Here is a 24488-nt window from a genome sequence, read left to right as displayed (position 1 = left end):
ACACCAATAACTGTACAGGGTAGGTATTCGATCGAATACTACTACTCATCTCTATACATTAAGTATGACTTTTTTGTGACAGCTATTTCTATTGGCTTAGGTTAGCCCCTTAAAGGGATTTTCTGGGCAAAACAACCCACATTTTTTTTTTTAAAAAAAGGTCAGTTGTTGCTATTAATAGGTTAATACCTTTAGCGGGGTTTTGAGTGATTTCTGGGGTCTCCTGGCATCTTCTGGATTTGTTCACATGGTGTGGCTTCCTGTTCTGTCCTTCTCCTCTCTTATGTTCTGTGTGGAGTTGTTTCGGCAGATAACGTCTCCCATTTACACATCTTTTAAAGATTGATATTGACATCATACATGTGTTGATTCTAAACAACCAATTCCCCCACTGTACATCTCTGACCTACTATTCATGGAATGAATCTAATAATGTCCAGCACTATGAAATGATGTGTAAAAGTAATGAATAAATAATAATAATAATAATAATAATAATAATAAGTTTAACATAAAGCAAAGTAAATTACATTTTTGGATTTGCTCTGCTGAATTTTTATTAATCTATTGAAAGCAAAGAAATTCATGAAAATGTTTCCTCTGATACGCATAATACGTTGTTATAGATTAGCAATGTGATCACATCATCACCGGTGATTCTTGTGTGTTATATGTCGGGATCTTACTCCTCACAAGTTGGAAAATTTTCAGGCGCGCTTGTTTACGAGATGCAGAAAAGAGAAGAGATTGCGTCTACTGGTTATATGTGATTGAAGAAGTCATTGCATCGTGTTTGGAGCCGGTGAGACGACCTTCATGTACTGAGTTCATTCAGAGTGCTGTAACAGATATAAATCATATGTTACTGCTGTGTTACTATTATAGACACTCCCCGGAGCAGTGACTGACAGCTCCGAGCAGACGGATATTCCTCAGTGCTGAAGGGGAAGGGATATGTGAATGGTTGTTCACTGACATGTCTATTACTGTAAGAGATGAGCCAACCTGGACCCCGGGAGAGGCGAGTGTAAGATGTGTGACTGGGAAGTGGTCGTCATTCATGGTGGACTGTGGATATCATATATATGAACCCATCTGCTATAGCATTAAACAATATATTAATATAATAATATTAATATTCTGTAGGTCATCAGGTCTGGGTAAAATGAACACCCCTCTACCCTAAAATAAGTGGTTTATGCGTGCTCCTGGTTGAGTCCTGTTCCGTGGATGATGGATGGTGATCGAGCAGACACAGAAGCTTTGCCCATGTGACCACCAGCGGGAGGTCTTCTGTACTAATAATATCTTGTATTGTAGGCAAGTAATAATGACATGAATAACAACACTCCAGGTACCAGGGATTACTTACGAATTAGTAATTAATGGATCCAAAAGTTCAAACTAAAACAGAGAAACCGTATTACACATCAGGTACAATACGGGTCTATCGTAGTTTTGCATAAAGTGGTCAAAACACTTACCACAGGACACAAGTTTTTATTGAGAAAATCACCAACATTCTGCAGAAAGAGAAAGCAATACAATAATAATTTCTCGATAGATTCATGAAAACTGAAGAACAGGACACAATGGTCACACCGGGAATCTTATCATTGAAAGCGGCCATTTTCTTGTGGCCGGCGGGAATGCGCAGTCGGCTTGCCCTAGGCCTAGAAGTTAGAAGACACCGCCGGAAGAAGTTGGTGAAGACCTTGTTCCAGAAGAAGATGGAGGTGGCACTGGAGAGTTCACTGGTAGCATTGGAGACGCCCCCAGTGCTGTTTGAGCGCTGAGGCCCACCCCCAGTGCTGCGAGAGAACTAATTTACATACTGACAAAAAACGGATTTTCAAGCAAACGGCGGCGCAGAGAAGACAACGAAAGGTAGGAGAAAAATAGCCTCTTAAGGCTATTCCAATGTGCTAATGAGAAAAAATCGTGATTGAATAATAGGATCCCTTTAAGATAACTTTTCCAGGCTTATAGGATTGATCTTTTAGGGTCCATACACATGGAGTTTTGTGGAGCTGATTTGGCCACAAAATTCGAGTAAAAAAGAAGCGCTGTAAGGGTGCATTCACACTGAGTAAACGCTAGCTTATTCTGAACGTAAAACACGTTCAGAATAAGCGGTGTCTAAAGCAGCTCCATTCATTTCTATGGGAGCGGGGATACGAGCGCTCCCCATAGAAATGAATGGGCTGCTTCTTTCACTCCGTGCAGTCCCATTGAAGTGAATGGGGAGTGCCGGCGTGTACGCTCCGGCATGAGCAGAGCTTGCCGTATACGCCGGCACTCCCCATTCACTTCAATGGGACTGCACGGAGTGAAAGAAGCAGCCCATTCATTTCTATGGGGAGCGCTCGTATCCCCGCTCCCATAGAAATGAATGGAGCTGCTTTAGACGCCGCTTATTCTGAACGTGTTTTACGTTCAGAATAAGCTAGCGTTTACTCAGTGTGAATGCACCCTAAAACTGAAACCCGTTGAGTTCAATGGGTTCCGTCTTACGCATGCTGCCCATTGAACTCAATGGAAGGTTATTTTTAACCCATTGATTTCAATGTGTTAAGCACGTTAAGCGTACACGTGTTAACACATTGAAAGAGATAGGTAAAAAAAGCCTTCCATTGAGTTCAATGGGCAGCGCAGGTAAGACGGAACCCATTGAACTCAACGGGTTTCAGTTTTACAGCACTTCTTTTTTACTCGAGTTTTGTGGCCAAATCAGTGCGTGCGTGCAGTGCGTGGACCCTTATGGTTATCAATGAAAGTTTCCTTTGTGGATCAGCTGTTTTAAGTGACGTTGCTCCATGAGTGCGGCCTCAGCTTCACAGGCCGGCTGACATGACAGTCATTGGTCACATGACCTGTGTGCAGCACAACAGAATGGGGCTGAGCTGCAAAATCAGCCAATGTAGCTGTATAATGTATGGGCTGTGCTAGGTTTTCTGGCATTGAAATGCAGTGGTCTCTTCTATCTGCTGATCTCAGCCATCCCGGGTGACCTATCCAAGGATAACAATACTATTACATCTTCTCTTACTACTCTGAGTTGTGCTGTTCCTCTGTTATTCCTCCTATTCCTATTACCCTGCCATTGTCAGCACTGATAGAACAGTATCAGATTAGGTAAGGACACCCCCCCATTTGTTATCATCCACTTGTCAAATTTGTTCCCATATTTCCCAGAAAAATAGCAAAGGCACGGCACAACTTAGTTGTAAATAAATGTAATAATATGTTCCAGATTCAGAGGCGATTAAAGTATTTACTAAAACCAAACAACTCATTTATTCACCATTAAATAGGTTTTCTGGACTTGAATGCTCATGACCTCCTTATCCCAATGTGATCACTATGCAATTTGTAGGGGGTCCGACGCCAAGTACCCCCACAGATCAGCTGTGGCCTCCTCACTGATAACCAACCACAGCATTATACATGTCGTGGTGCAGTTCAGCCCCACTCACTCGAATCAGACTGAGCTGCTGCTGTACCATGTGACCACTGAATATGACATCATTAGCAGAGGGACGAGGCCACGGTGCTAGGTCACACATATGTAAGCCCCAGGAAATCCTTTTAAGTACATATATGTGAAGTAAAGAAAGAGACAGAAGTGGAAGAATAAGCAGCACTTACCCCTTTAGGGTCCACGATATCACCTGTTAATTTGTCAATGTCCTATATAAAGAATGAAAGTAGTGAGAAAGCTTCACGATACGAGTATTATTTATAACACAACATCTATGTATTGGCCTCTTACAAGATAAGATTATATAAGTAACACCCAACATCCCGCTGTGACTGTCAGGATCAGAGATGACTTTGATCCCGGCCTTTATATTTCCTTATAGGTCATAGTCTAAGAAAAGGGAGGGTCTTGCTATCTCGCCCCATCACCGATATCTCCAGCCCAGGGGACAAACCAGGAATTCAGTACACTGTCGGATTTCTAGTGGTATATAAAACCGCATATGCGTGAGGACATGAAACATCCTCTTTAAGAAGTCGAAGATTCTAAATGGATTTACCTTATTAAGGCGACGCAAAGCCTTCTTGTCCATCAGACAGTGAACTTTATTCTAAAGAAAGAAATGAAACACTGTACATGGCTGTCTATGCCTGACATAACAGGACTATAGTGGCCCCGTCACCCCCCGACGTGTCTGTTTTAGTAAATACTATACTCACTAGAGGGATAACAGCTCAGGCTCATCTTCTCATATCTCTGTGTTGTTCTGTTCCTCTTACTCATTCTAGACATTTTTCAGTGTTAGCTAAATAGGTGTTCCCAGCTGAGGGTGGACGCACCTAACTAGTCACATCAGTCCTCTTTAAGTTAAAAATCCGCAAACTTAAAGAGATTCTATCATTACAATCGCATTTTTTAAGACTAGGAATAGCTTTAAAGAGATCCTATCATACAACCACTTTTTTTTCTGAGTAACACGTCGGAGTAGCCTTATGAAAGGCTATTCTTCTCCTACCTTTCGTTGTCTTCTCCGTTCTGTAGGAATCCCGCTTCTTGTCGGTATGCAAATGAGTTCTCTCGCAGCACTGGGGGCGTCCACAATACTGCGAGAGAACTCTCTTCAGCGCCGCCTCCATCTTCAGCAGCATCATCTTCATCCTCTTCTTTCGCATGCACAGTATTCTAAGCGGCCATTTTCTCGTGGCCTGTGAGCATGCGCAGTCTGCTCTGCCCGAGGCTTAGAAGTTACAAGCCACTGCCGGAAGAAGAAAATGAAGAGGATGCTACTGATGAAGATGGAGGCGGTGCTGGAGAGAGTTCTCTTGCAGCATTGGGGACGCCCCCTGTGCTGCGAGAAAACTCATTTGCATACCGACAAGAACCGGGATTCCTATGGAACGGCGGCGCGGAGAAGACAACAAAAGGTAGGAGAAGAATAGCCTTTCTTAAGGCTATTCCGACGTCTTACTCAGAAAAAAGTGGTGACTCGCGCGCTACCCAATGAAAACAATGGGAGGCTTTTTTACCTATTGCTTTCAATGTGATACGCGCGTAAGCTGGCACCCATTGAAGTTAATGGGATCTGTTTTGAAGCGCCTCACTCTTGCCATGTTTACATGTCAGAATGAGCGGAGCGCAAACTCCATGTGAAGGCAGCCTAAAACGGTTTCTAGAAATTCCTTTTCCCCTCTTTTTTTTTTTTCATTAAGAATATAGAATTCTGGTGAGAGATCAATCGATATTAAACATATTTTGTCAAATGTTATCTCCAAGATTATAATATGAGATATTCTGAAGGAGACAATCTTACCACAATCTCTTTAACCTCTTTAACAGTAAGGTCTTGGCTTCCCTATGAAGGTAACGTAATAATAACAAGTCATTTATAGGAAATTGTTATATTTTATATATAATATACAATACACTATAAATTATCCAAAAATAATTTCACAATGTCAACATCCAAAGGGTATATGAAATGGCCTGAGATTATATAGTACAGACCAAAAGTTTGGACACACCTTCTCATGCAAAGAGCTTTCTGTATTTTCATGACTATGAAAATTGTAGATTCACACTGAAGGCATCAAAACTATGAATTATCACATGTGTAATTATATACTCAACAAAAAAGTGTGAAACTGCGTCTTGAATTCTAGGTTCTTCAAAGTAGCCACCTTTTGCTTTGATACCTGCTTTGCACACTCTTGGCATTCTCTTGATGAGCTCCATGAGGTAGTTACCGGAAATGGTTCTCACTTCACAGTTGTGCCCTGTCAGGTTTAATAAGTGGGATTTCTTGCCTTATAAATGGGGGTGTATCCACCTGACTTCTGCACAACACAACTGATGGTCCTACTGAATACACTGTTAGAATTTGTATTATGGCAAGAAAAAAGTAGCTAAGTAAAGAAAAACGAGTGGTAATCATTACTTTAAGAAATGAAGGTCAGTCAGTCAGAAAAATTGGGAAAACTTAGAAAGTGTCCCCAAGTGCAATTGCAAAAACCATCAAGCGCTACAAAGAAACTGCCTCACATGAGGACCACCCCAAGAAAGGAAGACCAAGAGTCACCTCTGCTGCGGAGGATAAGTTCCGAGTCACCAGCCTCAGAAATCGCAGGTTAACAGCAGCTCAGATTAGAGACCAGGTCAATGCCACACAGAGTTCTAGCAGCAGACACATCTCTACAACAACTGGTAAGAGGAGACTTTGTGCAGCCGCCGGCCTTCATGGTAAAATAGCTGCTAGAAAACCACTGCTAAGGACAGGCAACAAGCCGAAGAGACCACAAGGAATGGACATTAGACCAGTGGAAATCTGTGCTTAAGTCTGATGAGTCCAAATTTGAGATGTTTGGTTCCAACCACCGTGTCTTTGTGCGACACAGAAAAGGTGAACGGATGGACTCTACATCAGGCATGTCAAACTCAGGGTAACCCGAGGGCCACATGAGTAACAAGAGGTTGTTGCGAGGGCCGCACACAGCAGCTAATGTCACACACGTATTTTAACAGCAGTCATGAAAACAAGATATGAAGTAGTAATATGTAACAGCAACATATATTTAACAAAAATACAGCAATTAAAAACTAAACATTTATTTGCTATCATTTTTTTCAATCTTTTTTAGATGATAAGTGGTGATCAGTCAGCCTTGTTCTCTGAGAAGATTTTGTTAGTTTCATAAAAGAAAATTATCTGTTTACATATACACCCTTCATCTGCCCCCAGATTCATGTCCCCCCCATCTCTGCCCCCAGATTCATGTCCCCCCCATCTCTGCCCCCAGATTCATGTCCCCCCCATCTCTGCCCCCAGATTCATGTCCCCCCATCTCTGCCCCCAGACTCATGTCCCTCCCATCTCTGCCCCCAGATTCATATCCCCCATCTCTGCCCCCAGATTCATATCCCCCCATCTCTGCCCCCCAGATTCATATCCCCCCCATCTCTGCCCCCCAGATTCATATCCCCCCATCTCTGCCCCCAGATTCATATCCCCCATCTCTGCCCCCCATATTCATGTCCCCCATCTCTGCCCCCAGATTCATGTCCCCCCCATCTCTACCCCCAGATTCATGTCTCCCATCTCTGCCCCAGATTCATGTCCCCCATCTCTGCCCCAGATTCATGTCCCCCATCTCTGCCCCAGATTCATGTCCCCCATCTCTGCCCCCCAGTCTCATGTCCACCCATCTCTGCCCCCAGATTCAGGTCCCCCATCTCTGCCCCCCAGTCTCATGTCCACCCATCTCTGCCCCCAGATTCATGTCCCCATCTCTGCCCCCAGATTCATGTCCCCATCTCTGCCCCCAGATTCATGTCCCCCCATCTCTGCCCCCAGATTCATGTCCCCTCCATCTCTGCCCCCAGATTCATGTTCCTCCATCTCTGCCCCCAGATTCATGTCCCCCATCTCTGCCCCCAGATTCATGTCCCCACATCTCTGCCCCCAGTGTCATGTCCCCCCATCTCTTCCCCCAGATTCATGTCCTCTCCATCTCTGCCCCCAGTGTCATGTCCCCCCATCTCTTCCCCCAGATTCATGTCCTCTCCATCTCTGCCCCCAGTGTCATGCCGTCCTCTCCATCTCTGCCCCCAGTGTCATGTCCCCCATTTCTGCCCCCAGAGTCATGTCCCCCATCTCTGCTCCCAGTGTCATGCCGTCCTCTCCATCTCTGCCCTCAGTTTCACGTTCCACCTCTATGCGTACACACATTAAACTTACCTTCTCCGACGACTCCAAGTCCTCGCTCCCCCGCCGCACTCTCTCTCTCACTCTCTCGGGCTAGTTCACACGTGAACTGCCCGCGCGGGTTTTGACACAGAGAGAGACGCGGTGAGCCGCATCTCTCTCTTGTCAAAACCTGCCGCGACCATCGCGGTCGCGGCTTTCCCCTCCGCTGTCAGCTCAAATGAATGAGCCGACATAGGAGGGTGCTGCCGGGGGAGGAAGCTCAACCCGCGCGGCTTCCGTCTGAAGATTTAGACGCGATGTGACGTCATCACGTCACATCACGTCTACACAGCAGTGTGTAGTAGCGAGTAGCTGCAAGAGTTTTGCACCTCTGCGGCCCGCACAAAAGTCTCAAACTTTGTCTCAGAGACCGCATGTTTGACATGCCTGATGTACATGGCTGGTTCCCACCGTGAAGCATGGAGGAGGAGGTGTGATGGTGCCAAGCTGGTGACACTGTTGGGGATTTATACTGAACCAGCATGACTACCACAGCATCTTGCAGCGGCATGCTATTCCATCCGGTTTGCGTTTAGTTGGACCATCATTTATTTTTCAACAGGACAATGACCCCAAACACCTCCAGGCTGTGTAAGAGCTATGTGACCAAGAAGGAGAGTGATGGGGTGCTACACCAGATGACCTGGCCTTCTCAGTCACCAGACCTGAACCCAATCGAGATGGTTTGGGGTGAGCTGGACTGCAAAGTGAAGGCAAAAGGGCCAACAAGTGCTAAGCATCTCTGGGAACTCCTTCAAGACTGTTGGAAGACCATTTCCGGTGACTACCTCTTGAAGCTCATCAAGAGAATGCCAAGAGTGTGCAAAGCAGTAATCAAAGCAAAAGGTGGCTACTTTGAAGAACCAAGAATATAAGACATATTTTCAGTTGTGTCACACTTTATTGTTAAGTATATAATTCCACGTGTGTTACTTCATCGTTTTGATGCCTTCAGTGTGAATCTACAGTTTTCATAGTCATGAAAATACAGAAAACTCTTTGAATGAGAAGGTGTGTCCAAACTTTTGGTCTGTACTATAAGTCAGGACATGTTATATCATTGTATGAGGAGATAAATGCACTTACATGGGATCGGTCGCCTCTCCTGACATGTCCGGCTTAGTAAATACAATTCTACATCATCTTTCTTATGACTCTGTATTGTACTGTCCCTCTGTTATTCCTCATAGCAGTGTCTGAGTAGTTAGCCAAGTGGGTGTTTCCAGTTGGAGGTTGGCCCTTTACAGTCTTACATAGTCAGCACTTTTTGGACAGCATCAGACTGTGCAGGGACACCCCCCCCCATCCCCCAACTGGTATCACCAAGCTGGATAACTACTCCTACATTTCTAGGAGAAATAACAGAGGAACAGCACAACACAGAGTTATAAGAAAAGATGGTCCAGAATTGGTATATTATGGAGAATACAAATGTCAGGAGAGGTGAGAGGTCCCCTTTAGGATGTACCTGTCATGTGCACATTTGTCACTTTTGGTCTCGAGCTCTCCTATAGGGTTTGTGCGGTAATAAAGTCACACATAAATATATTCTTTTCACTAAGCAAGTAAGTTTACAATATTGTCAGATCTTTCTTTACTTACATCACAAAAGTCATCCAAGTTCTCAGCAAGTTGTGTAAGTTGTTCCTAGAAATGAAAATGACACATCACTACATGTCTGTTATATATGTACAGGGGGTACTTACCATGAGGGCAGACCCCACAGCTGCTATGGGGCTGAGAGGGGAAGCGGGCCCAGTGTTGAACTCCTCCTGCTTTCTGACACACAGTACTGTGCAAAGGTTTTAGGCAGAGGTGAAAAAAAATGCTGCAGACTAAGAAGGCTTTCAGAAAGAGAAGGGTTAATAGTTATGTTGTCAAGTAATAAAATGAAGTGGATGAAGAATAAAGAAATCCTATCAATATTGGGTGTGACCTTTGTCCATTGGCGGAGGAGTCTGGAAGTGATGATCACTGGTGTTGGGTGGAGTGGGGCAAGCACTTTATCTTGGGTTTTACTCTGACCAATGGTAGCATCTACATGAAGTCAGGTGTCTGGTCAGATCCAGCAGTTGGCGCTGTATTTTGGGATCTCAGTGATCATATAATCAGTACAGCAGATCACAAGGACAATCCTGCGGCCGCTCCGACTGCTCCCTCCTCCTCTGCCCATGCAGACATAGAACTCCTTACATGATGTATTTCAGATGGAATTTGAGGAAGATGTGAATTCCACGTCAAATTTCCACAAGTAAACACCCCCTCATGGAGGCAAATTCCGCCCGAATTCTGCCTTTCATTGTTTGCAGTGGCAGGCAGAGATCGCAGCAGGACCCCGTAAAAATAAGCTTCCTGCCCGACCTTGCCACAGATACCACTGCTGATTTCACATGAGCAGTGGCGTAACTAGGAATGGCGGGGCCCCGTGGCAAACTTTTGACATGGCGCCCATCACGGCGAACTTTTGACATGGCCCCCCCCCCCTCCTGATCGACACTGAAGACCTTGACCAATTGATACCCCCCCACCCCACCGCATTCCTGCGCACTCTATTATGCCCCATAGTGGCCCTGCACACAGTATTATCCCAATAGTGGCCCCTGTACACACTATTATCCCCATAGTGGCCCCAGTACACAGTATTATCCCCATAGTGGCCCCAGTACACAGTATTATACCCCATAGTGGCCCCAGTACACAGTATTATACCCATAGTGGCCCCTGTACACAGTATTATCCCCATAGTGGCCCCAGTACACAGTATTATCCCTATAGTGGCCCCTGTACATAGTATTATCCCCATAGTGGCCCCTGTACACAGTATTATCCCCATAGTGGCCCCTGCACACAGTATTATCTCAATAGTGGCCCTTGTACTCAGTATTATCCCCATAGTGGCCCCAGTACACAGTATTATCCCCATAGTGGCCCCTACACACAGTATAATGTCCCATAGTGTCCCCTGCACACAGTAATATCCCCCATAGTGGCCCCTGCACACAGTATTATCCCAATAGTGGCCCCTGTACGCAGTATTATCCCCATAGCGGCCCCAGTACACAGTATTATCCCAATAGTGTCCCCAGTACACAGTAGTATCCCCATAGTGGCCCCAGTACACAGTATTATGCCCCATAGTGGCCCCAGTACACAATATTATGCCCCATAGTTGCCCCAGTACACAGTATTATCCCCATAGTGGCCCCTGCACACAGTATTATGCCCCATAGTGGCCCCAGTACACAGTATTATACCCATAGTGGCCCCTGTACACAGTATTATCCCAATAGTGGCCCCTGTACGCAGTATTATCCCCATAGTGGCCCCAGTGCACAGTATTATCCCCATAGTGGCCCCTGTACACAGTATTATCCCCATAGTGGCCCCTGTACGCAGTATTATCCCAATAGTGGCCCCTGTACGCAGTATTATCCCCATAGTGGCCCCAGTACACAGTATTATCCCCATAGTGGCCCCTGTACACAGTATTATCCCCATAGTGGCCCCTGTACACAGTATTATCCCCATAGTGGCCCCAGTACACAGTATTATGCCCCATAGTGGCCCCTGTACACAGTATTATCCCCCATAGTGGCCCCTGCACACAGTATTATCTTAATAGTGGCCCTTGTACTCAGTATTATCCCCATAGTGGCCCCAGTACACAGTATTATCCCAATAGTGGCCCCTGTACGCAGTATTATCCCCATAGTGGCCCCTGTACACAGTATTATCCCCATAGTGGCCCCTACACACAGTATTATCCCCATAGTGGCCCCTACACACAGTATTATCCCCATAGTGGCCCCTGTACACAGTATTATCCCCATAGTGGCCCCTGCACACAGTATTATCCCCATAGTGGCCCCAGTACACAGTATTATCCCCATAGTGGCCCCAGTACACAGTATTATGTCCCATAATAGACACCCATGAACAATCATTATACTCTGGGGTCTTTTCAGATCCCAGAGTATAATAATCGGAGACCCAGGAGGGAAACAAACATAAAAAAAACCACTGTCACTTATCTATCTCCCGCTCCGCTGCAGTCTTCGGTGGTGTCAGCCTTCTTTAATGACGTACTCGCGTCACATGACCCAGGATGCAGGCCTCGGTCATGTGACGTCAGAGACATCACACATCTAGGCCCGAAGCCTGCCCGCAGTGTGGAAAGGTAAGTAACATGTTTATTATGTTCCCTTACCTTTCCGGGGCCTCCGATCGTTATACTTGGGGGTCTGAAAAGATCCCGAGTATAATGATAGTGCTTGTGGGTCCCGTGGCGTCACTTACCGATCCCAGCCCCTGCCAGGATCGGTAAGTAAATAGGGTCTCTTACTGGCTGGCGTAACTCCAGCCGGTAACGGCCTATTAAAAAAAGAGAAAAAAACGCAGGGGTAGCGGCTGTCACTGGCCTGCTAATATCCCGGGCCCTGTGGCAGCTGCTACCCCTGCTACCTTGGTAGTTACGCCACTGCGTAGGAGTCCGGCAGCTGGAAAATGAAGAAGTTTTATTATTTTTACTGTCCTATCCTGTGTTATTTATGTCAGTCTATCCTTCCACACGCAGAGTTTTAGTAAATTCCATTTCCTATGCCATAAAATGACTTGTATCTGTACACCAAGCAGTGGTACATGTGTCATACATACCCCTAAGATCTGAGGCAAACAATCAACTGTGATCACAGTTTGTACCTGTAAAATAATTTTGGTCACTATTAGTTTGAGTCATCACTTTCAGTTTTTTTTTATACAATTATGTAAACCAAACCCAGAAGTGGAAAACCCCCATGTCTCCTTCATAGATTCTCAATGTGTGTTTCCACCCTCAGTCTTACTAGGATGAGCCCCATCTATGTTTGTTCATTATGATACAGAACAGATGTCATGTTGACCACAAGATAGGGGAAGACAGATGACAGAAGGACTGATAGACCCATCTAAAGTAAAATGTATCGGCAGGGCGCTGATGTGAGCAGCAATCCATTCATTGCTATGGATAATGCAGCCTCCACCAGCACCTGCAGCCCCATAGCAGGGAGTGGAGTGCTGGCCACACAAACTCACTGACACTTCATCCACAGGCATTACGGGGACTTGGGTCCTCCATTCTCCTGATCACCTGGCAGTCGCCCCCCGGCTATCTTACCTGTACCCTCTGTCCTGTGGATAGGGGATTAGGGTTGAGCCGATCTTAAGATTTCAGGATCGATTTCCGATTCCCGATCATTTTCCAGCCGATCCCGATCGTGAAATTTACTCGATTGCTGATCGGAATCCGATCTTTTCCAATCAATGCTTCTCTATGGGAAAAGTCACTTTTAGGGTTGAGACGATCTTGAGATAACCTCCGACCTCGATACCGCTGGAAAAGATCGGGATAGGAATTCCAATCGCGATCGTGAAATTTACTCAATCACCGATGGGGATCCGATCTTTTCCGATCCCGATCACTCAACTCTATAGGGGATGTATTCTTAATGGCACTATCCCTTTAAGTCACTACTGCAGCCAATAACATCCCTGATGGAGGTTCAGTAGTGTGTTCTCTGTGTGTGGCCCCAGCTTCAGAGGGTTTGTTTTTAAAGCCTAGGCTTAGGTCTGCTTCGCACCATACTGAATGATTTTTATCTTCAATATTTTAAGAAAATTATAAAGTTACTAAAAATTGTAGATGTCTATGTTGTAAATGGATGGAATAAGCGTCCATAAGTCTGACACCTTAGGCCAGGGGTAGGCGACCTTCAGCACTACAACTCCCATCATACATACGTGTTCTGCTGATCTTAGAACTCCCATAAAGGTGAATGGATCATGTTGGGAGTTATAGTTTAGGATGCTCAAGGTTGCGACCCCTATTTATACAAACAGATATCCTTTTGTGTTTAATTTGATCTTTGCTTAAAGGCAACACATCTGGGTGAAATGTTTGCGTTTTATGAAAATTGTAAAATGTGTGTGTAATATATCTGCATATAGCACCCCACTGACTTCTATTATAGGCAGATATTACATAGCGGTGTCCCTGATGTATGAAAAAATTACAGCCTTTAGCGCTGTGTATGTACATTTATCCCATAGAGAGTAAACAGATCCATCAGGAATATCCTATCCTATCCTATTATCCTATCCTATTATAAATCCTATCCTATTATAAATCCTCTATCCTATCATATATGTGAAAGGTTTGTATGTTTGTTACTTAATCACGCAAAAACGGCTTAACGGATTTGGCTGCAATTTGGCACAGAGATAGATAGGAACCCCGATTAAAATATAGGCTACTTTTTATCCCGGTAAATGACGTCACTACATGACCGTTAAGCACGAATTTACACACACACTACGTTTGAGGACCTTTGATGACGTCATTACAGGCCCTTCAGCCGTCCCATAGGATCATGGGCTGAGCTACATGCTAATTTGGGGGCGGAGCTAAACAGGAGGGAGCCGGACAGTGTGAAAGCTGAAGAAAATGGAGTCTCATGGAAGATCAGGAGACTACAGAACATGCAGGCTGTGTATGGACAAGAGGAGTATATCGGCTGTACAGTTTCAGTAAGTAGTACGGGGAATCTGTTGTTCTGCCTCGTATGGGGGAGAACTGTTGTACATTTCAGCAACATCCGTTCAGCCGTGTCTAACACACAAGCTGCTCAGACACTCTCACACAACACAAACCTTGTAATCCAAAATTAGCAGATGTAGCAGTGCTGAGGCAGCGTGCCAGCAGTTTCTGTGCGTAACACAGGGGCATGTGGTCTTCGGATTGTGTTGGGGGGGAGGGAGAAATGTGTCAAATTTCACCAGCAGCCATTTCCAACACAGACGCTGCTAGGACACTCAGACAAGACAACCCCTGTGATCCAAATTGCCCGATGTAGACGAGCTGAGGCAGCACAGTATCACAGCTTGCTCTGTTCTCCATACGGATGTGCATACAGCTGGGGCTGCTGCGCATATGCACAGATGTATTAGAGCCGAGACGTGGACACAGGCGGATTACCGCCAACCACATTTGGCTAATTATTAGGGGCTCATCGCCAACAACAACCCGCAGATGACGTTGCGGGCAGAAGCTAGTCTTCCTATATGTTTTATATTAGTGTAGTGGGGAATAAGACTTATTTATCTACATATATCTACATAGTGATAGAGATTTCATACCACAGTGTGGACGGCATCCATCATATCTTTACCATAAGCCGCTTCCTACAAGTTAAAAGAAATGTTATAAAAATCCTAAATAATGTCAAGCAAGAAACAGAAATCTTACAAGCAAGTGACATCAGCAAGTTTTTTTCTCTTCAGGTTTAGTTTAGGGGTTAATTCTTAGTATGTCTTGGACAACCCCTTTAAATGGGTATCCAGGACTTTGGTACTTACATGAACTTTAGTATAGGTCATCAATTACAGAATGGTAGGGGTCCACACAATTGCCCACATCTCCCCACCCCGCTGCAATCAGCTGTTTGAAGAGGCTGCAGCGTTTGGACAAGTGTTGCGGCATCGTCACTGCATCAGTGCCATAGTTTGTATAGTGGCTGTGCTTGGTATTGCAGCTTAGTCTCATACACTAGAATAGGACTGAGCTGCATACAGGCCATGTGACTGATGAAGGCGACTTCACTGGTTAAGAGGGAGGAGCAGACTCCAGAGTGCGGATGAAATAGCTGATCGGTGGGGGTCCCAGGTGTCAGACCACCACCAATCTGATACTGATGACCTATCCTAAGAATACAGCATCAATAGTTAAATCCTGGAAAACTCATTTATTTACTAAATACGAATCCATGTGCAACAGAGCGGACTACATGAGACCAGAATTACACCCTGGAATGAGGCATTTACCATAGTGGTGAAAAATCTCTAATTAGTAAGTGTGAATACAGTCTTAGAAGACTTTGGTTATCTGGTTTTATTATAATGGTCCCTTCATAATAAACTGACTACAGGGCGAGGAGCCGTAACCTGTGGGGGAATCTGCCAGCCAGTGTGACATGTTCCTGCAGCGCTACCACAGGAGGAACCAAGTATTACAAAGTGTCTATATAATGAATGTTCTGTCTGCAGTTGCTCCGGTGTCCTGAGCTGTGGACTCCTCCTGTATTAGCCCTGCTGGGATTGAGGACTGATCCCTCCAGCAGTGTGACCGTGATACTTATGTTATCATACCTCTCAACTTTCGAAGAGCCGAAAGAGGGACAAAATATGGCAAACTTGGCTCCGCCCAAATTTGTGAATGTCCCGCAGAAATCGGGACGGTTGGGAGGTATGTGTTATTTCTCCACAATCCCCTATTACACAGAGCTGTGTGCAGGACAAGCTGACATGAATACAACATGGATACCACGTCTTCTTGCTGAGCCTTTCATGAAACTTGTTTCTTTACTAGCAGATAAATCGTGTTTTATACTCAAGAGAGAACAATATACACAAGTAGTCATGTGACTGCGGTGTAGAATTATGTGCACAATATGGCGTGTTAGAAATATAACTTACAAGGCGTGGTGCTACGTCTTCATAAATAACAGATCTAGCTGGGCTTCCCACAAGGTCAGGCTGAAATGATATAACATTAACACTGTGAATGGCAGAAAACTATAGAGTTCTTTCTATTCACATTATTTTGTGCTTCAATACAGATCACTAATATAAAGTATGGCTGTCTTCAATATGAACGTACCCTTAAGGCCGAGGCCCCATCCAAACATTGCAGAAAAAGCTCACTGAACTACGCGGTTTTCATAACTCAGGGAAGTTATTGGTAGAGCAGCGAGCTTTGCTCTACCGAAATAATGCTCAATAAGTCTGTATAGAGGAACACTTTGTTGCTTTGAGGCATGACATGAAAGGGATTCTACCATTAAAACCTTTTTTTTTTTTTTTTTTTGTGGATAAGATGTCGGAATAGCCTTTAGAAAGGCTATTTGTCTCTTACCTTTAGACGTGGTCTCCGCTGCACCGTTCCTTAGAAACACAGTTTTTTACCGGTATGCAAATGAGTACTCTTGCAGCGATGGGGCGGGCCCCAGCGCTCAAACAGCGATAGGGGCATCCCCACCGCTGCCAGAGAAGTGTCTCCAGCGCCGCCTCCTTATTCGTCCGCAGCGTCATCTTCAATGTCTTCTTCCGGCGCAGGCTTGTAACTTCTAGGCCTCGGGCAGAGCAGACTGTGCAAGCGCACAGGCCACGGGAAAATGGCTGCTAACAATACTGTGCAAGCGGCCATTTTCCTGTGGCCTATGCGCTTGCGCAGTCTGCTTTGTGGCCCCACTTCGTCTGCGGGTTGGTGTTGTGCCGCTTATATTTAGGCATTGGTGTTTGGTTAGGACTCTTCGTGTGGCCCCACATTGACCCCTGCGCACCCTGACCCCGTTTGCCCATCGCCTGTCCCCGCAGCCTCTCTACCTACCACCTTGCACTGGCTCCCCCCCTGCCCCGCACCGGTTTCGTCCTCAGCGATGATACTCCTTCAATGTCCCGCATCCCCCCTCTTTATCTCACGGCCCTGCCCCCCCTCCCCAGGGCACTCCCTGCGGAACCTGCCTCTCCCTGCGCCCTTTGTCATGGCGCACCGGCTACCCTCTCCCTCCCTTGACCCCTGACTGTCGCTCCTCAGCCAAGTGGCGCTCCCTCCCCAGGCTCCCTCCCCCGCGTCCCCCCTCTAACCTCCCCCCCTCCTGGCAGGCACCCCCCACAACCACCACCCCTGAGCACCTCCCCAGTGTGCGACAGTGTGCACGAGTGCAGACACAGGCTGCACGATCACTACCTCTCCGACTGACACACAGACTGCATAGGCAGCTGCGGAACAGCAGGCCGAACAGACCCTTCTGGCAGTGGCGCAGGTGACCTCTTGTACATGTGCGGCGGACCAGTTCAGACCCACGGTAAGCGCACACAGCCAGCACAGGCGATGCAGTTGTGGCGGCCACACACTACGGCGGTTTGTTCGGGACACGCCGGAGGTTTGTGAGACGCCATGTTCCTCTGCTTGCTGCCCGATGGCTAGCGCCGCCCACGCAGTACCGCCAGCCAACCGAGTGAAAGGCTGAAGGGCCTGGGATGACATCATCTCAGGTCCTTCAGCAACTTACTCCGTGAAAATCACCAGTCGCGGCCGCGAAGTCCGGTGGTGTACGTGGATTTAAAGTAGCCTATGTTTCAATCCCGGACCCAAGTAATGTATGTGTGAAATTTGAAGCTAATCTAATTGAGGAACAAACATCCAAATACACAAACTTTCACTAATATTAGTAGCATTTACCCTGGTCTCAGGAACATTTAGGACAGGACCACATTTTTTCTGTAAAATAATTAATAGATAGTATATAATTAGTGTTGTAGGACATTAGTAGGTATTATGGCAGTAACAAAATATTCTGCACAAACTGTTGTCTAGTACATTATACCGTATACTAGAAACGAAAGTACATAAATACAGATCTTCATCATAGCCAAAAGAAAAACTTACCGAAGACTCTTTTATACGCGAAAGAACATTAATCCACTGCTCATCTGTCACAAATTTCTAAAACACAATATAAAGAAGATGAGCCGGAAATTTGTACAAGATTGTGTAATATAACTCTAGAACCAGCATATTGTAGATCAGGCATGTCAAACTCAGGGTAACCCGAGGGCCACATGAGTAACAAGAGGTTGTTGCGAGGGCCGCACACAGCAGCTAATGTCACACACGTATTTTAACAGCACTCATGAAAACAGGATATGAAGTAGTAATATGTAACAGCAACATATATTTGCAGTGCGCAACAGCAACTAATATATTTAACAAAAATACAGCAATTAAAAACTAAACATTTATTTGCTGTCATTTTTTTCAATCATTTTTAGTGTTTTGTCCTGAGGCTTGACACCTCTTTGTGCTAACAATTGTTGGTATATCAGGCTGAAATGACAACGCAGTGCCTACTTTGATCAAAGATGATGATAAGTGGTGATCAGTCAGCCTTGTTCTCTGAGAAGATTTTGTTAGTTTCATAAAAGAAAATAACTGTTTGCAAACATAGGTTGAACCAAACATTGCCATAATCTTTGTGGCAAACTTTTTAAAGTTGTTAAACTTTTCAGGAAGGTATGAAAAGAAACCCCATCTCTTCCCCCAGATTCGTGTCCTCCCCATCTCTGCCCCCAGATTCATGTCCCCCAATCTCTGCCCCCAGATTCATGTCCCCCAATCTCTGCCCCCAGATTCATGTCCTCTCCATCTCTGCCCCCAGATTCATGTCCCCCATCTCTCCCTCCAGATTCATGTCCCCCATCTCTGCCCCCAGATTCATGTCCCCTCCATCTCTGCCCCCAGATTCATGTCCCCTCCATCTCTGCCCCCAGATTCATGTCCTCTCCATCTCTGCCCCCAGATTCATGTCCCCCATCTCTCCCCCCAGATTCATGTCCCCTCCATCTCTGCCCCCAGATTCATGTCCTCTCCATCTCTGCCCCCAGATTCATGTCCTCTCCATTTCTGCCCCCAGATTCATGTCCCCATCTCTCCCCCCAGATTCATGTCCCCCATCTCTGCCCCCAGATTCATGTCCCCTCCATCTCTGACCCCATATTCATGTCCCCATCTCTCCCTCCAGATTCATGTCCTCCATCTCTGCCCCCAGATTCATGTCCCCCCATATTCGTGCCCCCTCCATCTCTGCCCTCAGATTCATGTCCCCCATCTCTAACCCCCAGATTCATGTCCCCTCCATCTCTACCCCCATATTCAAGTCCCCCCTCCATCTCTGCCTGCAGATTCATGTCCTCTCCATCTCTGCCCCCAGATTCATGCCCCCCATCTCTCCCCCCAGATTCATGTCCCCCATCTCTGCCCCCAGATTCATGTCCCCCAATCTCTGCCCCCAGATTCATGTCCGCCAATCTCTGCCCCCAGATTCATGTCCCCCATCTCTCCCTCCAGATTCATGTCCTCCATCTCTGCCCCCAGATTCATATCCCTCCATCTCTGGCCCCAGATTCATGTCCCCCATCTCTGCCCCCAGATTCATGTCCCCCAATCTCTGCCCCCAGATTCATGTCCCCCAATCTCTGCCCCCAGATTCATGTCCCCCATCTCTCCCTCCAGATTCATGTCCCCCATCTCTGCCCCCAGATTCATGTCCTCTCCATCTCTGCCCCCAGATTCATATCCCTCCATCTCTGCCCCCAGATTCATGTCCTCCCCATTTCTGCCCCCAGTGTCATGCTGTCCCCTCCTTCATCTGCCCCCAGATTCACGTTCCACCTCTATGTGTACACACATTAAACTTACCTTCTCCGACGACTCCGAGTCCTCGCTCCCCCGCCGCTCTCTCTCGCGCGCTAACAGTTGTAGACGCGATGTGACGTCATCACATCGCGTCTACACAGCGAGTAGCAGCGGCTAAAGCAAGGAGCTGGCACAGCTCAGCTCCTTGCTTTAGCCGCGTCTACATCTGCGGCTAAAGTTTAGAGACAAAGTTTGAGACTTTTATGCGGGCCGCAGATATGCCTGTAAAGGGCCGCATGCGGCCCGCATGTTTGACATGCCTGTTGTAGATTATTCTCTTGTTCCCTAGACCTTATTTCTGAAAAATAAAAATGGTAAGAAACAGAGAAATCTAGGACACATTTGTTAAGGCTCTACAAGGGGGAGGAACATTTTTTGGAATAAATATGATTGATTGAATAAGCTGCCTTGACCCATGTTGTGGAAACGCAGCAAAGTGAATGAGATTTTAGATTCAGGTATCGATGACACTTTGACCAGGACTGGTCCAGATTGTGCCTGACACTGTTTCGCTGAGGAACTACGCCCATGCTGTGCCAGTCTTGAGCCCTCTGGACTGTCCTTAAAAAAAAAAAAAAAAAAAAAAAAAAAAAAAAAGTACTGGCCCAATTTCTCAGGTTCAGGACCAGACACATTTTTAGTTTTGATTTTTTTTTTTTTAGCATGTGCAGTTTGAGGGCATAACATTTTTTTTTATCATTTGGGTTATTCAACTAATTTCTGCGTCTTTGGCGACACAGAGGGATTTATTTTCGCCCCGGCCTAAAATAGTTTTTCCTTTCCGTTACGGCAATTTTTATTTTGTATTCTGTCATTGGGGGTGGAGCTAGAACCTGTGATGAGGACAGCTTGTCCTGGACTGGCTTAGGTCGGCAAAAATGCCGCCCTCCCGGGGCCCTGGCATAGCGCTGCCTGAAGCGGTCGCTTCAGGTCGCCTCATGGGAGGTGCGGCGCTGGCAGGGATGGTAATAAATCCCTGCCTTCTCTAGGGAAGCTCCAGCTGTAATAACACAAAATTGTGTAGCTGCTTAAAACAGCAAGGATCTACCAGTATGTCCTTGCCGATCAAGAGAGGGATTGCCTGGACGTACATAGTCTTTGTGCATTCCGGAAGTGGTTAACGAGGACCTTTCACCACTTCCACTAATTCTAGCTCTTAGTATCTGTCACCATTCCTGAGCAATAAGTGCAGTTAGTTTTGATTCCTGATGAGCTATGTAAGCTCTGTAATATCAGGTGGGCGGTGTCTGGCAGGCTTACAGCATTGATTGCTTGGGAATAGTGGGGGCTAGGTGCTGAAACGTCCCCTTTAATTCTACTCTCTTAAGGATCTGATCCCATTTTGTTTCCTAAAATAAAATATCTACAAGACCTTCGCTGTATGAACCTGACCCATATGATAGACATTGATATGTTTTATGAAAGAAGATATTTACCTGGTCTTTCTTATCGGCGCCGCATAATATGAATGTGTCTAGAGCAATATCTCGAGCCTTCTATTAAAAACAATAAAAATATAAATGTCACTTAGGGCAGCTTGTGAGTTGTCAGCATTACACAATCTGTCCTGTAGTGGAGACATCTGGAAAGACATGTATCTACCGGCAGGAGATATTATAATTACACTTATAGTAAAAGGTTCATGTGAAATAGATCAAAGTAGCTCTTAACAAAAGTAATTATTTTGTGACCTGTTAGAAAGTTACATGATGTAGATCAGGGGTCGGCACGCCAGCTGTTGTAAAACTACAACTCCCAGCATGCATACTTGATCTGCCGTTCTTAGAACTCCCATGGAAGTGAATGGAGCATGTTGGGAGTTGTAGCTTCACAGCAGCTGGAGTGCCGAAGGTTACTGAATCCTGATGTAGACTGTAGATAATCTCACCGGTGGCCAGATTTGTGAGTTCTCCGCTTCTCAGTCATCAAATGAGCAAGGCATAGATACAATACATGATTGATGTTGTATATTCCTGCATAGTAGCGCCTACCTCTGGTATAAATACAGTACATGTACATGGGGACACCTATAGAAATCTTATTATTGTAGTGTTTACATGATATTCTATTACGGCTCAGATGACTTATTCCTGATATACTGGATAACACGCTACTTATTGGAGCATAAACATGTAATAGGTCAGGGGTCGGCAACCTTCATCAATTCAGCTGTTGTAAAACTACAACTCCCAGCATGCACACTTGCTCTGCTGTTCTTGAAACTCCCATGGAAGTGAATTGAGCATGTTGGGAGTTGTAGTTTCACAGCATCTGGTGTGCTGTAAGTTGCTGACCCTTGTAATAGATAATAACATAGATGAAAGCAGATCACACATAAAGCCAAAGGAATCTAAGAAATTGATACAGAACCTTTAGGACTTCGGTTAGACAATCAGTAAGTGCCACTCCTGCAATGAAAAGTAGAGTAACATGACTATTCCGCTATATCATAGACAATGGTAATACAACAATAGGAATTACAATAGATTTCTATAGGATTTCCGTGTTCTGTGCTTACCATTAGGAACTTTTGCACTGTGGCCAGTTACAGCCACCAGAAAGAAGACAACAGCGATCTTCATGTCCAGTCTTTGGATCTTAAATCTGATCAGCGTAATGAAGTCGGTATAACACAGCTGTGAACAGAAGGGAAGTGAGCGCTCAACGTAGTCTCTCAAGTATTAAAAAGGAATACGCGTACACCAAACCTTCTAAAGTCTGTTCAAACACTTGGCACCATCTAAGTCAACAGCGCAGATTTGCCAGTGACTGTGACGTCATCTATAGGGAACAAATATTAGCACAAGGAGGAGACAATAACAATTATCTTCTGCACAGACAAGAACGTTAGAATTATGTAGAAAAAAATATGTGAACTGTTGCAAGCCATTGACATGGATCCCTCGGCTCTGGTGAGGAAAGCGCAAAATTGGTTAGTGTGCTACCTGAGAGAAAGACTGAACCCCTAGCAAACTGAAGCCCCCCCCCTCCCCCACCAGCATACCGTCACCTTTCCTGGTCCCCACACAGTATAACGTCCCTTTTACACACACTATAATGTCCTAAAGTGGCCCCAGACAGTATACAGTAATATCCCATAGTGTCCCCTCCTCACAGTATAATGTCCCATAGCAGAATATATTGTATGGAGAGGCCAATACGGGACATTATACTGTGTGGAGGGGCCAGTGTAGGCATTATAGTGTGTGCAGGGGCCACTATGAGACATACTGTGTGGGGGGGCCACTATTGGACATTATACTGTGATGAGAGGCCACTATTGGACATTATACTGTGATGAGGGGCCACTATGGGACATTATACTGAGTGGAGGGGTCACTATGGGACATTATACTGTGTGCAGGGGCCACTATGAGACATTATACTGTGTGAGGGCCACTGTGGGACATTATGCTGTGATGAGGGGCGTATAGTATAGGGGGGTATAGTATAGGGGTCCGCGGGTTTCTGCATGTAATTTCTTTTTAAGCAGAAAGGGTCTCCATCTTTCGGGTCCCAATGCATCACATGCCTTATTTATATTTTCTTTACTGTATAACTGAATAGATTGCTAAATGTAAGGTTAACAGTAGAGATGAGCGAATATGCTCGATCGAATACCTCAGCTGCATAGCTCCCGGCGGCAGGGAAGGTGGGAGGGGCAGTAAAAATTCGAAGCCCCGGAAGTGTGTTTGCACCGGGAGCTATGCGGCCGAGGTACTCGATCGAGCATATTCGCTCATCTCTAGTTAACAGGTGTCTTTGGAGTGTTGAGAATTATTGCCCAGCTATTGTTTTCTTTTTAGTTTTGCAGTCTCCTATAAATGTATTTATTTTCCTGTAATTTTTTTTTTTATTAAAACCTTTATACCATTGTTGCTCGTAGAGGTCTGATCCTGGCTGCCTCTATATATACTATACTTTCTATGTCTGCCCAGCTATAATGATGTGTATAATGGCCGTGTCTCACTGTCCACCATGAGCTGACAAACCATTCCCTTCCATCAGCCCCAGACAATCTTCTGTACCTGGGAATGTTCCAGCTGGCCTGCGCTGCAGATGTGTAAGCCGTGTACCGAGGTGGGCTCCCCAGGATACAGCGAAGTCACGAACAAAGGAAGTGAGTCCAATTCAATTTAACCAAGATAGGACTTTACTTAGTTTAGATAACCTCTTTTGTCCAAAAGAACACTCCCAGGTATTACATTTACACAGCCTAGAGGCTGGGACCCTGGTGTTATACAGCACGGTGCCCACTAGTGTGGCCTTCAATATACTCCAAGCTTTTACCTACATGCAGGCTGCCCCTATGCAGCTGCCTGTAACCTGTTATTACCCTATTACACAGGAACAATTCAGTGTGTGTGACACAGGCATCCGGCGGTGTAACACCAGGGTTTACAATCTTATCACAATACTACTAAATTCCCCCCAAACCAAGTACAACTAAGCAAGTATAATAGTTGGTTAGCTTGCAAGCC

At 45.7% G+C, this 24488-nt stretch overlaps 1 protein-coding gene across 1 annotated transcript; it reads right to left on the bottom strand.

Moving 5' to 3' along the window:
- Positions 1 to 548: 548 nt before the first annotated feature.
- Positions 549 to 22597, bottom strand: LOC142204133 (uncharacterized). The gene is made up of 15 exons (XM_075275399.1): positions 22526 to 22597; positions 22378 to 22415; positions 21444 to 21503; positions 18202 to 18258; positions 17995 to 18033; positions 16227 to 16286; positions 14892 to 14936; positions 12375 to 12419; positions 9324 to 9368; positions 5292 to 5333; positions 4041 to 4091; positions 3649 to 3690; positions 1485 to 1523; positions 1373 to 1404; positions 549 to 839 (listed from the first exon to the last, which is right to left on the bottom strand). Exons 1-15 carry the CDS (start codon positions 22587 to 22589, stop codon positions 815 to 817), a joined length of 684 nt encoding a protein of 227 aa, XP_075131500.1. The 5' UTR covers positions 22590 to 22597; the 3' UTR covers positions 549 to 814.
- Positions 22598 to 24488: the final 1891 nt, after the last annotated feature.

The sequence above is a fragment of the Leptodactylus fuscus genome, chromosome 5 (genome assembly GCF_031893055.1).
Source record: "Leptodactylus fuscus isolate aLepFus1 chromosome 5, aLepFus1.hap2, whole genome shotgun sequence".
In the NCBI taxonomy this organism is placed as follows: Eukaryota; Metazoa; Chordata; class Amphibia; order Anura; family Leptodactylidae; genus Leptodactylus; species Leptodactylus fuscus.
This window is presented reverse-complemented; position numbering and strand designations above follow the sequence as displayed.